This window comes from Haliotis cracherodii, unplaced genomic scaffold (genome assembly GCF_022045235.1).
Source record: "Haliotis cracherodii isolate W230 unplaced genomic scaffold, xgHalCrac1.p SCAF_6, whole genome shotgun sequence".
NCBI classification, from domain to species: Eukaryota; Metazoa; Mollusca; class Gastropoda; order Lepetellida; family Haliotidae; genus Haliotis; species Haliotis cracherodii.
This window is the reverse complement of record NW_027266319.1, coordinates 16,915,392-16,931,941: the sequence shown is the minus strand read 5'-3', so window position 1 is coordinate 16,931,941 and position 16,550 is coordinate 16,915,392. Positions and strand designations below refer to the sequence as shown.

Below are 16,550 nucleotides of genomic sequence, written 5' to 3'. Positions count from 1 at the left end.
TGGAGGCAATGAGTGCCTTGGTGACATGGAGGGAATGAGTGCCTTGGTGACATGGAGGGAATGAGTGCCTTGGTGACATGGAGGCAATGAGTGCCTTGGTGACATGGAGGGAATGAGTGCCTTGGTGACATGGAGGCAATGAGTGCCTTGGTGACATGGAGGCAATGAGTGCCTTGGTGACATGGAGGCACTGGGTGCCTTGGTGACATGGAGGCACTGGGTGCCTTGGTGACATGGAGGCACTGGGTGCCTTGGTGACATGGAGGCAATGATTGCCTTGGTGATATGGGGGCAATGAGTGCCTTGGTGACATGGAGGCAATGAGTGCCTTGGTGACATGGAGGCAATGAGTGCCTTGGTGACATGGAGGGAATGAGTGCCTTGGTGACATGAAGGGATTGCATCAGAGTATTAATTATTAAGTGATAGATCGTTACACATAAAACAATGGAGTTAGCAGACAAAGAAGTGTTTTGGGGCGATTTGAATCAGATTTTGCAGTGACAACCTATTGACCCGAGTCTTGTCCCTGTTTATCCCCGAGACAATGTACTACCACAACATGGTAAATCCTTGCATTCCACGAATACACATAAGTGAAAAAATATCAATTGCTTTCTGTTTTTTAAAGAAATACCATATCACACCAAATCCAAACAATATTGTTTACAAAATGAGTGTAGACGTTACTCGGTGTATCTCAATCCTTGACCACCCAAAATTCAATTAAGAGATCAAACAAAATAATTGTTATATTATGGTTAAGTAAATACTTCGCCAAACATTAGCAACTATTTATTTAACTTACTTTCATAAAAATTCCTGTACGATCATTCGTATATACTTCGGTATTGTTATTTCCCATGGTATGGGTGAGTTATGAAAACCAAGCCATAATTAGATTATTAATGAACCATGGAATTAGAGATCGGGTTTTTAATCATGCGTGAATATCCGCCAACAGCTTTCACTTAAGACGTTAATCACGTCCTGTTGTGAAAAGTCCAATATGTATCGTCAAGCAGCACTCAATAGGTCCCTCTAATGACGCCTTTGTAATGAGCTTAGCAACGATTACTACGGGTCAGCGTCCTTGACAACCGACTGTCCGCCATGTGTATATAACTGTCCGGGCACCTGTTCTCTACATCAGACTTTCTCACCCCAGACAATTCGCAGTCCACGTGAGATCCACATCTACCAACAACAATCATGGTATGTTGGATTTTTTTTGTCTCGTTTCTCAGATTGCCCCAGATTCCGTCCTATTTGAAGTGTTGATTAACGATCAGGACATCTGAATATGTACTATCCAAAAATACAAATAGGTATCGAGTGAGGTCAATGGATGGATAATAACAAGGGAGGACTATGTGTAACATGACAAGCAATAGAACGTCTTAGCGTTTGAAATGACTTGGTCAACAATGGGTCATGCTCCACGATTGGTCACACATTCGTTTCTGCGGCATGGCATCGTCCGAATCAGTCTCCCAATGACAATTTGAGGGAATCTAGTTCACGCTTCTTGCAACTCCTGGTCCAAATTGGCTAACGTTGTGGGTGGTCTTTGACGTCGGGGCACTCGTCTCCCAATCATGTCCCAGACGTGTTCTAGGGGGGAAAGATCTACATCCTGGCGATGTATTGATGCTGCAGGTAGTCAGTTACAATACGTTCACGGTTAGCACGAGCGTCACATTGAAGTGTAAAATGACAAAATGACTCTCTATCCATGTGCAGGGAGGAAATGCATGATCCACGTGCATTGTTTTGGGTGTATGGGCGTAATGTTTTGGTTCAATTTGGCAGTTGTGTTCAAAGCCGACCTTTCTTCTGACATATAACATTTATATTTCATGATCCATATTTTTTGGAGAGTATATTAACCTAATATGAACTAATAAAATAACGCTAAAGGTAGTGCACTATTCGCCGTTCTCATTTTGGTCAATCGTTGTTTTCAAAACCCTGACTAAGAGTCGGATTATAATGTAAGCGATTCATTTTGAGTTCTATATAAATTGACGTTAAGAATATGCTTTCTTGTGTTCCTTCAGAGGGAATGTATCTCCATCCACGTCGGCCAGGCCGGAGTCCAAATGGGCAATGCATGCTGGGAGTTGTACTGTCTGGAGCACGGTATCCAGCCCGACGGTCAGATGCCCTCAGACAAGACCATCGGTGGTGGGGACGACTCCTTCAACACCTTCTTCAGCGAGACCGGGGCTGGGAAACACGTACCAAGGGCCATCTTTGTTGACCTCGAACCAACTGTTGTCGGTGGGTACAAAATATTTTGAAAATGGTACATGTGCGACAAGAAGAGGTGTTCAAAGTACGGAAATTATGTATCAATGTGTGGTTTCTTTATATGAAAAAGTTAAATAATAAAAGTTGAACATGTTCGACCTCATCGACTGAAAAATAATGGTAATATTAAAATTAAATACTTGTACATAGAATCCATTTTTTACTTATAGAAAAAGGAACAATAGATTTGTCTAAAAACAGTTCCTAAATCTAAAATCATTCTTTATCACACCAACCTAACATGTTTCAGATGAGGTCCGAACCGGCACCTACCGACAACTGTTCCACCCAGAGCAGCTCATCACCGGCAAGGAGGACGCCGCCAACAACTACGCCCGTGGTCACTACACCGTCGGAAAAGAGATCGTCGACCTCGTCCTTGACCGCATTAGAAAGTTGGCTGACCAGTGCACTGGACTCCAGGGCTTCCTCATCTTCCACAGCTTCGGTGGCGGCACTGGCTCCGGCTTCACCTCTCTCTTGATGGAGAGACTGTCTGTGGACTACGGCAAGAAGTCCAAGCTAGAGTTCGCTGTCTACCCAGCTCCCCAGATCTCCACTGCCGTAGTGGAGCCCTACAACTCCATACTCACCACCCACACCACCCTGGAACATTCCGACTGTGCCTTCATGGTCGACAACGAGGCCATCTACGACATCTGCAGACGTAACCTCGACATTGAACGTCCTACCTATACAAACCTCAACCGTCTGATAGGTCAGATTGTCAGCTCCATCACTGCCTCTCTCCGTTTCGATGGTGCCCTGAACGTGGATCTGACGGAGTTCCAGACCAACCTGGTGCCCTACCCACGTATCCACTTCCCTCTGGCTACCTACGCTCCTGTCATCTCCGCCGAGAAGGCCTACCACGAACAACTGTCTGTGGCCGAAATCACTAACGCTTGCTTTGAGCCCGCCAACCAGATGGTCAAATGTGATCCCCGTCACGGCAAGTACATGGCTTGTTGCATGTTGTACCGTGGTGATGTCGTCCCTAAGGACGTCAACGCCGCCATCGCCACCATCAAGACCAAGAGAACCATCCAGTTCGTCGACTGGTGTCCCACTGGCTTCAAAGTTGGCATCAACTACCAGCCACCCACTGTTGTCCCCGGCGGTGACTTGGCCAAGGTCCAGAGAGCTGTCTGTATGTTGAGCAACACCACGGCCATCGCCGAGGCCTGGGCTCGTCTTGACCACAAGTTCGATCTGATGTACGCCAAGCGTGCCTTCGTCCACTGGTACGTGGGTGAGGGTATGGAGGAGGGAGAGTTCTCCGAGGCCCGTGAGGACTTGGCCGCCCTGGAGAAGGACTACGAGGAGGTTGGAGTGGACTCTGTTGAGGGCGAGGGAGAGGAAGAGGGAGAGGAGTATTAGTGCTACCCCAAACTGACACTCAAATGTTCCCTTGATGGAACGACCGAATAAAAAAATAAGATGATACATTGTTTGTCATTGACTTTGTTTCCATGACACTAAAATATACTACCGACAGAAAGCAAGGGAACTAATGATTTGAATTCAGCTATCCTTGAGGTGTATATTTACGATATCGTCACGTTGCATTATGAATGTAACATCTAATCACAATAATATTTCCCATCAAGCATGAAGAGCAAGTGATTCTTATGAACACAGAAACCAAGGTTTGTGCACATGAAGGAGGACTCTATGTCTATAAATGCAACTGAGCTGAGCACACGCTTGAAAATGCCTCCGAACAGACGAAATGGTGAACTGTGGGTACGGCACAGGGGGAGGGTGCGTCAACATCCCATGTTGCTCGAATGTTTGGCAAATCAAAATGTGTAATTACTCGACTGTGGGACAAGTACCGTCAAACGGGTGGGGCTGCAATGAAAACTGGGCGTGGCAGGCCAAAACGTACGAGACCTACATTACATTAATTGCACTGGGCCATAGATTCAAATCTGCTCCTGTTATCAATAGAGAATTCCGCATAATAACAAGCAGACGGATGTCAACATTTACTGTTACAAACCGGCCTGAAAGCAAGGCGTCTTGAGAACGGTATCAGCGTACTATAGGCGGCCAAGATTGGGTTGGCTAGGCAACACCAGGCACGGACTGTACGTCAATGGCGTTACACCATGTTTACAGACGAATCAAGGTTTGCCTCCGATTCACCGATGGCAGAAAACGTTGTTGGCGACCATGTCATGATCGTGCCCAGGTCCTCACCGAGCATCTCGCGACTGGCCCGCTAAGTCCCCTGACATGTCCCCTAAAGAGCATCTTGTAATTAGGGATGTCCTCGGGATTGGAACGTACGCCAGAGACCCAGCAACCGTCAACGTAGCCCAGTTTGGGGCAGCTCTGCAGGCGGTATGGCGGCCAGTACCAAGGGTAACCATACGCAAGTTAATCATCAGTATGCCGTCTCGGTGTCGTGCATGTATCGCCCAACATAAAGGACACAGCCATGAATGGTCATTACACCTTTACTATCATTTCATCAGTTCTCTGATTTCTTTCATTAAAGCTGTTGTTTTGTTGTAACACAGGACCCTAAACTTGAAGATTTTAATCGCATAGAAGCGGGTGATGAAGGATGGTTCATATTCTCAGCACCTTTTTACATTGTTCATTTTATGGATACCTGTGACGTGTGTAAACGCTAGCTTATCTGTGGAGCGCAGTCTGAACTATTGTGACGTCACATGCGTGGGTGAAAATATCTCTGCAAAATATTGTTTGAAACAAAATTCAAAATGTTATTCATTGCTGTAACATTTTTTTGCAATATTAATGAGCAAAAGAGCAGGTGTTTTGTTAAATCAACCTCATTATTATTGTCGCTATGAAACATATCGTCAGAGTGATGCACACAGTACATGTAGTTGGATGTTGCAAAGTTTACTTTCTTGCGTCAGGAAAACGTCACTACATGCAGGTGGGTTTTGCAAAGCTAATTAACCTCAAGTCACAAAAAAATGTGTTAGAAATCAATTGGTACGAACCTATTTGTATTTTAAAGGGAGACCACTAATTGTGTGTATTTGATAGGAACACAATACAAGTAGAAATAATTGTTCCGTGCTCTAGTGCATGACTTGGGTTCCAAATTTCATTTGTACATGTTTGAAGCATAGAGTTTTACAAGTCAAAATTCTTCTTCAATATGATCACATTGCTCAGTACTTTATGTGCCCTTCTTGAGCGTTAAACACACCAAAACACGGCGTCGCATTGACGTTGTATGACGTTTGAAAACTTTACTGGGAAATTAATTCTTCATTAAGGGCCTGTTCCAAATCGCTCATGTTTGATGGGGGATTGGTGCTTTTCTGATTTCCTTCCCAGGCCGTCCCATAAGTTCTCTGATAGATAAGTAAGGATAAGATTTATGGATGAACAACTTCTTTATAACAATAAGGAGCGACTTTCTATTTTAGCCTCTAACACCGTTATCAAGCATCATGGTAACCTGTTAGTGCCTACACCGAAACGTCGCTTCTTATTGTAATAAAGAAGTTGTTCATCCATTAATCTTATCCTTACTTAGTACTACAACTTCTAAATGCCTCTCAAAGAAGTTCGCTAATGGAGACAGATCAAGCGAATGTGACGGTTAAGGCAACAAGTTGACGTTATTCGCGTTCATAAACTGGTCACAATCCTTGCAGTGGGAGCTGTGGCGTTATCCTGCTGCAACGTTCCTTGTTTTTGATTTTGGATGAATGGAACCACGACAGGTCTGATCACATGGTCCATGTAACGCTAAGCTGTCATGTTCTGCTGACCTGTAACCAATAGCGTCTTGTTCTCACCGCAGACGCATCCGCAAACCCTCGCAACACCCGCACCATACGTTGACCTTGCATCACGCATGGTGGCGCCTGACCTTATCCTGTACGTCGATAGAGTTCTTCAATCATTGTGATATAGACAAACACGACTCTCGTTCCTTAAGATTACACGGCGCCAATCACGCAGTTGTCAACGTCAAAGTCTCCTTCACCAACGTAATCTGTTGTTTGATGTTCTGGAGTCAGCGTTGTTCTACGGTATGGTCGACGGGCACAGGTTCCAGCAAAACGTAATCTTCTTGTCACGTGACCCAGTGCCGTTGACGACGTTTCTGCCACCGTCAGGAAACGATTCCTCAGGTGCAATGTGCGCAGGTATCGGTCTTCTCGAGGGGTGGGGGACCCATGGAGTGCCGGTTCTTGTTCTTTCCACGGTCCTGTCTGTCTGTCCGTCTAAAACGTTCCATTAGTCTGTGGTCAACGATCCCATATTATCCTCTTTCGCGCTGTTCTTGAGTTAACCTGGACATAACAAGGTGTGTTCTTGTTGCCTAAGGTCTATGTAATCACTTTGACGACTGATGCCATGTTCTATGTCAACTGCGTTTCATTTTTATGTGGAAATAAGTGATTTCCACAATTTGCACGAAATTCTCGATTTTTTTCAAATGCCACAGCTGTGTTTCAGTCTTAATGTAACACAATGTTTCAATAACTCATTCATATCGCATTGGTTTTACATTTTCAAAATGTGATGGGGTATTTTCTTTGGGGTTAATCGGGGCCTATTTGTAGATGAGTGTTGCGAAGTTAACAATTTGTGTGTGCGTAAAACGGTACCTGTACCTGTAGGTGAGTGTTGCATGCTTAAATATTTGGCGTCAACCATTTGGCATCAGTGAAACGTAGCAGTTAACGAAGGTGCGTGTCTGCATAGATAACTGTCGGACATCAGGAAATGGTTACATTTACACGTTGGTGGGTGTAGCAAAGTTAACTATTCGGGGTAGGTTGACTTTCTATTGACAGTTAAATATAACATCTACACGAAGATGGGTGTTGCAAAGTTAACGATGTCAGTAAATGGGGGTGGGGGGTGGGGGCGAGTGCTGAGTGCTGATATTTTGGGGGCGTTGTTAAAAGGAACGTTTTTAGACTTCTTCGTATAACACTAATACATCCGCACCGATTGCTGGTGCCATCATCATTATTTGTGTGTTGGTAGTGACAGGCGCTCTGCTTGTCAGTTTACTACTCTTTTGTCGTCGTCATTTCTTTATGTAGCACTTATAAAAATGCCGACATGATTATCAGAGTGTAAATTGATCAGCAAATCGTTACATCTCTATCTCTATGTTCGTTTGTTGTTTGACGCCGCACTCAGCAATATTCCAGCTATATGAAAATAGTCTGTAAATAATGGAATCTGGACCGGACAATCCAGTGATTAACATCATCACGCAATTGAGATCCGATAACATGCATCAACCAAATCAGCGAGCCTGATCACCCGATCCCGTTCTACCTCCATGACGGTCACAGTGTAACGTTATATTAACAGCTATTTAATTGTTAAACACTAACAGGCATTTATCAGTTTACTTCACATCTCTAGCTTTATTTGTCAGAGGGTAACTACCATATATTGGCAAACCTTTACATCCATTGCCCTAGGATTGTCGGAGATAAAAAGTAGACGATATTAATACACCGTTACATGTGTAGCTAAATAAGTGTTAGAGAGTAAAGAGCCCGCCTTTTCAGTCGTAAATTAGTAATAGTAATTTATAGTCACATATTTTTTCATATGTTCTCTGAGATTTCTTGTGGTTATGGAAATGTTTTTGTCGCTTTTAGTTATATCTGTAAAGGTGACAGTTCTAGATGAATTCATAGAGAATATTTTGCAATTTTCAAGTAAACGTTACATAAATAGCCATATGATTGTTAGAGGGTCACTGGTATATATTCTTATATATAAAACGTTATGTCTGCAGCAAAAGTATTGTTAGAAAGGATCCAGTTGATACCAAGGAAACATTACATTTACAGTCAAACCCTGATGTGGCGAACTTACGGTTGTCTCGAGGAAAAAGCTTGGTCCCCGCGTATTCCTTCTTTATTCATCATCATATTACCTCCGATTTGTCGAACTTACAGTTGTCTCGAAGTTATTTTCCAGTCTCAAGTATGTTCTTCCAGCACAATTTTACTCTGACGAGACGATCTCTACACGACCAATCTGTCATCACAGTTCAGTTAACAAGGCTCAACAAGCCGGAAATCACTACTGCATTGTCAAAGGCATACAGTCTTGTTATTCACACTCAGTGACAACTAACTTCAACGAAATCTTAAGCTGATGTGTCTATTATGGATTAGCAAGGCATTTGTCTTGAAAAGTACAAACACAATAGGAAAATATCATGAAAAATTAACGGGAATTCAACTCTCATCCTGCATCTGTAATTGACCTAAACGGTCTATGCTTCACGATATTGAAGTTAATTACATCTTCAACAGACTTATTCTTAATTAGTGCGCTATTTAAATTAATGGCGGAAGGCACAATCAAGTTCACGGCTTGAACAAATGCCTTGTAAAGTCCATACAACAGATTTCTAATGAACTCAGCAACAGTTGCTATGGACCAGCGTCCTTGACAACCTTCTGTCCAGTGCGTGTATATAAGTGTCCGGGCACCTGCTCTCTACATCAGACTTTCTCACTCCAGAAAACTTGCAGTCCACGTGAGGTCCACATCTACCTACAACAATCATGGTAACTATAATGTAGATGTGTTCAGTGGAAATCAACACTTGCATATGTCATTGGCATTAATTCAGAATTTGGCACCAGCATAACCCATATTCCTTACAACGCACAACGTAGAAAAATACACTCACAAGTATGAAAGATGAAATATTAACGTCTTATCGACATTAGTAAAACTGTCTTATGTACACATGTATCACGTTTCAAGTTGCAAGATATGTACATTTTAAAACCTTTCTTTAGGAATATTTTTGATATGCCATTGACGAAACTTATATGAAAGATGTAACGTGTGTGCCTTAGTAGCCTGGTTGGTAACGAGTAGCTCGTCAGGCTGAATGTATCATATATCATTACCATTTTCCCAGAACACAAGCAGGAACCATGCCGGGATTTGCCAAACACAGAAAACATAGCCATGTTTATATCTTTCATAATCTTATTATTATTTTGTGCATGGGAACATAACATAACATACATAACACCTTGCACCCTGTTGTAACATGGCTATCCTTGTGGCCTGGTAGCCATTCATTCGTCAGACTTAAGGCACGGGTTTCAGTCCTCACATTGTGGTATTCTTGATGCCCAGTCTCGTCATCGCTGCTGCAATAGGAACAGAAGCTGCAGGCGACTATATTCACTTAGTCAGTAACTTGCTAGAAAAATAGGTACGGAAGCCATCGTCATAAAGAAGGTTTCTCCGGAATTCATGAAAGAAATACCTTCAGACTACTTTCACGGACAGACCGTACATGTAGTTGTTAACTTACCAATAGAACATACATGTGAATGTGATACTTACATTTTTGTTTCTAAACAATCATTAAGTCTACTTGTAATTAATATTTATAAGTTTTATATGAACTGAAATAGTCTTCAAAAAATAAAATCCTTCATTTATTTTCTTTTGATCTTCAGAGGGAATGCATCTCCATCCATGTCGGCCAGGCCGGAGTCCAAATGGGCAATGCATGCTGGGAGTTGTACTGTCTGGAGCACGGTATCCAGCCCGACGGTCAGATGCCCTCAGACAAGACCATCGGGGGTGGGGACGACTCCTTCAACACCTTCTTCAGCGAGACCGGGGCTGGGAAACACGTCCCCAGGGCCATCTTTGTTGACCTCGAACCAACTGTTGTCGGTGGGTACAATATATTTCATATTTAACAATCGTAAATATTCGATTAAATCTTTCCTTAAAACGTTTCTATTCATAAGAAATATGCTCTTAAATCGACATTCAGCCTGTACATTTGATTTTGTTTGAATATTCTTTTTATTCCTTGCTCATATTATTCCTTACTGCTCTTCCAGATGAGGTCCGTACCGGCACCTACCGACAACTGTTCCACCCAGAGCAGCTCATCACCGGCAAGGAGGACGCTGCCAACAACTACGCCCGTGGCCACTACACCGTCGGCAAGGAGATCGTCGACCTCGTTCTTGACCGCACCAGGAAGTTGGCAGACCAGTGCACTGGACTCCAAGGCTTCCTCATCTTCCACAGCTTCGGTGGCGGCACTGGATCCGGTTTCACCTCTCTCTTGATGGAGAGACTGTCTGTGGACTACGGCAAGAAGTCCAAGTTGGAGTTCGCTGTCTACCCAGCTCCCCAGATCTCCACTGCCGTGGTAGAGCCCTACAACTCCATTCTGACCACCCACACCACCCTGGAACATTCCGACTGTGCCTTCATGGTCGACAACGAGGCCATCTACGACATCTGCAGACGTAACCTCGATATCGAACGTCCTACCTACACAAACCTCAACCGTCTGATTGGTCAGATTGTCAGTTCCATCACTGCCTCTCTCCGTTTCGATGGTGCCCTGAACGTGGATCTGACGGAGTTCCAGACCAACCTGGTGCCCTACCCACGTATCCACTTCCCTCTGGCTACCTACGCTCCTGTCATCTCCGCCGAGAAGGCCTACCACGAACAACTGTCTGTGGCCGAGATCACTAACGCTTGCTTCGAGCCCGCCAACCAGATGGTCAAATGTGATCCCCGTCACGGCAAGTACATGGCCTGTTGCATGTTGTACCGTGGTGATGTCGTCCCTAAGGACGTCAATGCCGCCATCGCCACCATCAAGACCAAGAGAACCATCCAGTTCGTCGACTGGTGTCCCACTGGCTTCAAGGTTGGCATCAACTACCAGCCACCGACTGTCGTCCCCGGCGGTGACTTGGCCAAGGTCCAGAGAGCTGTCTGTATGCTGAGCAACACCACGGCCATCGCCGAGGCCTGGGCTCGTCTTGACCACAAGTTCGATCTGATGTACGCCAAGCGTGCCTTCGTCCACTGGTACGTGGGTGAGGGTATGGAGGAGGGAGAGTTCTCCGAGGCCCGTGAGGACTTGGCCGCCCTGGAAAAGGACTACGAGGAGGTTGGAGTGGACTCTGTTGAGGGCGAGGGAGAGGAAGAAGGAGAGGAGTATTAGTGCTACCCCAGTTGACACTCAAATGTTCCCTTGATGGAACGACCGAATAAAATCTGAAATATATAACATTGTCTATTTGTCGTTTGTCCAACACCCTTAACAGTGACACTTATGTAACTTATGTGTATCAACCGTCCTTGGTTGCATATGGTGAAGATGAAGCATTGTTAAATATTCACAGAATAACACCTACTCGCCTTGATCTCCGATGTAGTCCTGTGGACGACTAGATGCCTATTGTCATATAAAGTCACTATATGTGTTCATGACATAGGTTCTTTTAATCAGACCTTCACCTGGACCGTTTTCTATTTAAATTGCGTACCTGGAATAGTAGCCTTGATCAGAATATAATTCATTTTATAAATGGAGCTTATCAGAAAAGCTTCAAGTGAAAATGACACTAAATAGATATCTTACAACTACAGCATAACCGTGATGCACATCGAAACATAGTATCCCACAGGTGCGCCCAGTAGTGACTACAGTTTGAAACATCTAGTCATCTTAAACTATCTAGCTACATGGATACTTCACATAGTGACTATTTCTTGAAACACGTCATCACATACATACTCCAAATATTAATTTCGTATTTAATTATCTTGTAACATGGACCCTCAAATAGTAACTACATCTGGAAACATCTAGTCACATAGATACTTCAAACAATCATTTCGTATTTAATCATCTTGTCACATTTATAATTTCAAATAGTAACTACATCTTGAATCATATCATCACATAGATACGTCAAATAGTCATTTCGTATTTAATCATCTGGAGAGATCTTTATTTCAAACAGTGATTACATTGTAAATTATTTAGTCACATACATACTTCCAATAATGATTGTACACCAAGTCACACTAATACTTCCCAAAGTGCTTGAATCTTCATGCACCTAGTCACACTAATGCTTCCAATAGTGATTGTATCTTGATACACCCAGTGACGCTAAGACATCCAATAGTGATTGTATCTTGATACACCCAGTCACACTAATACTTCCAATACTGATTGTATCTTGATACACCTAGTCACGCTAATGATTCCAATATTGATTGTATCTTGATACTTCCAATACTGATTGTATCTTGATAAACCCAGTGACGCTAATACATCCAATAGTGATTGTATCTTGATACACCCAGTGACACTAATACTTCCAATACTGATTGTATCTTGATGCATCTAGTCACACTAATACTTCTAATAGTGATTATATATTGATATACTTAGTCACACTAATACTTCCAATAGTGGTTGTATCTTGATACATCTAGTCAGACTAATACTTCTAGTAGTGATTGTATCTTGACACCCCCAGTCACACTAATACTTCCAATAGTGGTTGTATCTTGATACATCCAGTCACACTAATACTTCAAATAGTGATTGTATTTTGATACACCCAGTCACACTAATACTTCAAATAGTGATTGTATTTTGATACACCTAGTCACGCTAATGATTCCAATATTGATTGTATCTTGATACACCTAGTCACACTAATACTTCCAATAGTGGTTGTATCTTGATACATCCAGAGACACTAATACTTCCAATAGTGGTTGTATCTTAATACATCCAGTCACACTAATACTTCAAATAGTGATTGTATTTTGATACACCTAGTCACGCTAATGATTCCAATAGTGATTGTATCTTGATACACCTAGTCACACTTATACTTCAAATAGTGATTGTAACTTGATTCACCCGGTCACATTAATACTTCCAATAGTGATTGTATCTTGATAAACCCAGTGACGCTAATACATCCAATAGTGATTGTATCTTGATACACCCAGTCACACTAATACTTCCAATACTGATTGTATCTTGATACACCTAGTCACGCTAATACGTCCAATAGTGATTGTATCTTGATACACCCAGTCACGCTAAAACGTCCAATAGTGATTGTATCTTGATACACCCAGTCACGCTAATACTTCCAATACTGATTGTATCTTGATACACCTAGTCACGCTAATACGTCCAATAGTGATTGTATCTTGATACGCCCAGTCACGCTAAAACGTCCAATAGTGATTGTATCTTGATACACCCAGTCACACTAATACTTCCAATACTGATTGTATCTTGATACACCTAGTCACACTAATACGTCCAATACTGATTATATCTTGATACACCCAGTCACACTGCTTCCAGTAGTGATTGTATCTTGATAAACCCAGTCGCACTAATACGTCCAATAGTGATTGTATCTTGATACACCCAGTCACACTAATACTTCCAACAGTGATTATATCGAGTTAATTTCGTTCCAGTTAATACAGTCCATTGTCCTTTGGTGATTCCTTAATGATCCCTTCGTGATTCCATTATGTTTCCTCTTTCGTCATTTCATGATTCTTTGATGATTCAGCGTGAATTATTGGTGATTCCTTGTTGATGCCTTGATGATTCCTGATTTTCCCTTGACGATTCCTTTATGATTCTTCGAAGATTCCTTAATGATTCCTGGATGGTGCCTTGATGATTCCTTGACAGTTCATTGGTGATAACCTCATGCTTCTTTGATGATTCCTAGATTTTCCCTTGGCGATTCCTTGATGAATGTTCTATGATTTTCTTAAATAAAACGTCATTTACACCGACTTCTAAATCAACCCTTGACGTTGGTCCAGCTACAACTGGCCTTGTTCCAGATGTGTAATGACACCACACAACCCTTCTTTATCCATCTGGTTTTCGCCACTGAGGAGCCGTTGTCAAGCTTGTGTCACTACTAATGTGGTCATACCCGATACTGACATGTGAACTGACCCCACGTCAGCTTGAGATGACGTTTACAGAGGACATATGTGTTGACACTGTCCGATGAATTCATGTTTCAAGAACTTTTAAAATATTATTAAATCGTTCTTTGCGTTTATTTATTATTTCCCACGATAGTCATACACTCGAACGTTTTTTCGCTAGTATATTTTACAAGGTTTAGTACACATTTAGCTTTTAAGATATTATACCCCATTCGGTCCTTTTGTATATATCTCGCTTGTTATACTTGTAAAATGTTGAGAAAATTATAGGTAAATGCTTCGTAAAACGACCGTGTGGTCATATGAATTTACTAACTACGTCTTTGTTTAAAAGATGAGCATTTCTACATTAAAGTTAGTCAAGTTCCAATTTTGAATTCGTGTGCTTAGTCATTGGCTGCATGTTTCAGGTCAAGATGTACAAACGGCCAAGCTCTGAAATGAATCTTTCTGGTGTTCTTTTAGGGGGAAAAGTCGCATCCATCGTCCACTGACTCGACACATACGGCTGTCATTGTACAGGCTGGGGACAATATGCGCCTTTAAACCCATCCACTGTCATTGGTTTTCACAATCAGGAAGACTAACTGTGTTTTCATTTCAATATAGGTTGTACATTAATGGAAGGTACATTTTGTGTGTTTCAGTTATTTTAGTTTCTGTTAATTGCAACAACCGATGTGTAAATGTTTTGTCTATTGCTTTATCAGATTTGAAGAAAACAGCATTCGGTTGGTTTTAATGTGAACAGAAACATATTCCACTAAATAGACTAAAGGTGTATACAAAGAAAAACGCAATGACTAGAAAAACTTCAAACATTAGAATCTATCTTAGTTTGATAAAGAACAACGACGCTCTCAGATAGAACGTATCTTAGTTCTACCTGCGCTTAATAGAACACTCGGTCTATTGTTCTTTGATTTTCCGTCAACAGATTTAGCATGGCTGAAAACAATAGCATGTCATATGAGGTTTAGAATTGTTTGTCAGGGAATTAGTGATTTAGAACAGGATTACATTGATCAAGTAAATCCCTTTGAGCGAGTTTTTGCTACAGCCTTGTAATGAGCTTAACAACGGCCATTACGGATCAGCGTCCCTGACAACCGGCTGACCACCACGTGCATATAAGTGTCCGGGAGTCTGCCCTCTACATCAGACTTTCTCACTCCAGACAACTTGCAGTCCGCGTGAGATCTCCACCTACATACAAAAAATCATGGTAAGTAATAATTATGTCCACATGTAGGATACATCACGTACCATGTATCACGTATCACGTGGCAAGAACGCGTGAAGATCCGGGTTGAAATATGTCTTCAGCAACCCATGCTTTCCGTAAAAGGCAACTATGCTTGTCGTGAAAGGCGACTAACGGGATCGGGTGGTCAGGCTCGCTGAGTTGGTTGATGCATGTCATTCATCCCAATTGCGTGGATCGATGCTCATGATGTCAATCACTGGATTGTCTGGTCCAGACTCGATTATTTACGGGCCGCCGTCATATAGCTGGAATATTTCTGAGTGCGGCGTTAAACAACAAACCAACCAACCAAGTGGCAAGATATGTACAAGATATGTGAAGAAAATTACATTCGGGTCTTACTGTGAAATATGTGTGCCTCAGCAGCCTAGTTGGTAAACAGTCTATTGTCAGGCTGAGTGTATTATGTATCATGTATCATGTATCATGAAGACAATCAGGTGCCACCCCGACTGGTAGCCAAACACAGTAAAACATATGTATGTCTTCATTTTGTGAATGTGGGAATATTATACACATTACAACTTCCATCCTAATGTAACATGTCCCCCTTGGTAATGATTCGTTCGTCAGGCTTTAGACAATGATTGAGAGCACCTATTGTGAATAATAAAAAGATACAACTTAATGGATAACAACTTCTAGTTCGTGGCATGCAGCGACGTTCCGACGTAGATTCCTAAAAAGTTGTCAAGTTGATAACGGTGATAGAATCTACATCGAAACGTCGCTACATGCAACAAACCAAAAGTCGTTATCTGTGAAGTTGTACGTTTTTGTTCACCAACTTCTAAAATGTCAATCGAACAGTTAGTACCCATTGTGGTATTCTCGATGCACAGTCTCGACGTCGCTGCTGCAATAGGGATAGAAGCCACAGGCGAGAATAGTCACTGTTAGTGAATGAACAAAATTAAGTGTGGAAGCCATTGACATAAAGACGATTTCCAGGACCTCAAGGAAGACGTCCTTGGACCGACCGTACATGTAGATGTTAACTTACCTATTCAGAATAATTGTTAATGGGATACTTTTTTAACATTGTTGTTTCTAAGTAGTCATAAAAATTGTACTTGTAAACAGATATTTGCAAGTTTTATATCAAGTGAAATATTCTAAGAAAATCTTTCATTTATTTTCTTGTAATCTTCAGAGGGAATGCATCTCCATCCACGTCGGC

The 16,550-nt window shown here is 42.2% G+C and overlaps 2 protein-coding genes across 2 annotated transcripts; both read left to right on the top strand.

Moving 5' to 3' along the window:
• The first annotated feature begins 2,087 nt into the window (after positions 1-2,087).
• LOC139444647 (tubulin alpha-1A chain-like) lies at positions 2,088-3,693 on the top strand. Its single transcript, XM_071225570.1, has 2 exons — positions 2,088-2,283; positions 2,564-3,693. Exons 1-2 carry the CDS (start codon positions 2,103-2,105, stop codon positions 3,691-3,693), a joined length of 1,311 nt encoding a protein of 436 aa, XP_071081671.1. The 5' UTR covers positions 2,088-2,102.
• A 6,116-nt stretch (positions 3,694-9,809) lies between these two features.
• LOC139444657 (tubulin alpha-1A chain-like) lies at positions 9,810-11,308 on the top strand. Its single transcript, XM_071225585.1, has 2 exons — positions 9,810-10,005; positions 10,179-11,308. Exons 1-2 carry the CDS (start codon positions 9,825-9,827, stop codon positions 11,306-11,308), a joined length of 1,311 nt encoding a protein of 436 aa, XP_071081686.1. The 5' UTR covers positions 9,810-9,824.
• The last annotated feature ends 5,242 nt before the right edge of the window (positions 11,309-16,550 follow it).

What these genes read in the sequence shown, in the direction of transcription:
- LOC139444647 (XM_071225570.1), top strand. Translation starts at nt 2,103, where the DNA reads ATGGGCAATGCATGCTGGGAGTTGTACTGTCTGGAGCACGGTATCCAG. An exon ending in CCTCGAACCAACTGTTGTCG is followed by an intron (nt 2,284 to 2,563) that starts GTGGGTACAAAA and finishes AACATGTTTCAG; the next exon opens with ATGAGGTCCGAACCGGCACC.
- LOC139444657 (XM_071225585.1), top strand. Translation starts at nt 9,825, where the DNA reads ATGGGCAATGCATGCTGGGAGTTGTACTGTCTGGAGCACGGTATCCAG. An exon ending in CCTCGAACCAACTGTTGTCG is followed by an intron (nt 10,006 to 10,178) that starts GTGGGTACAATA and finishes CTGCTCTTCCAG; the next exon opens with ATGAGGTCCGTACCGGCACC.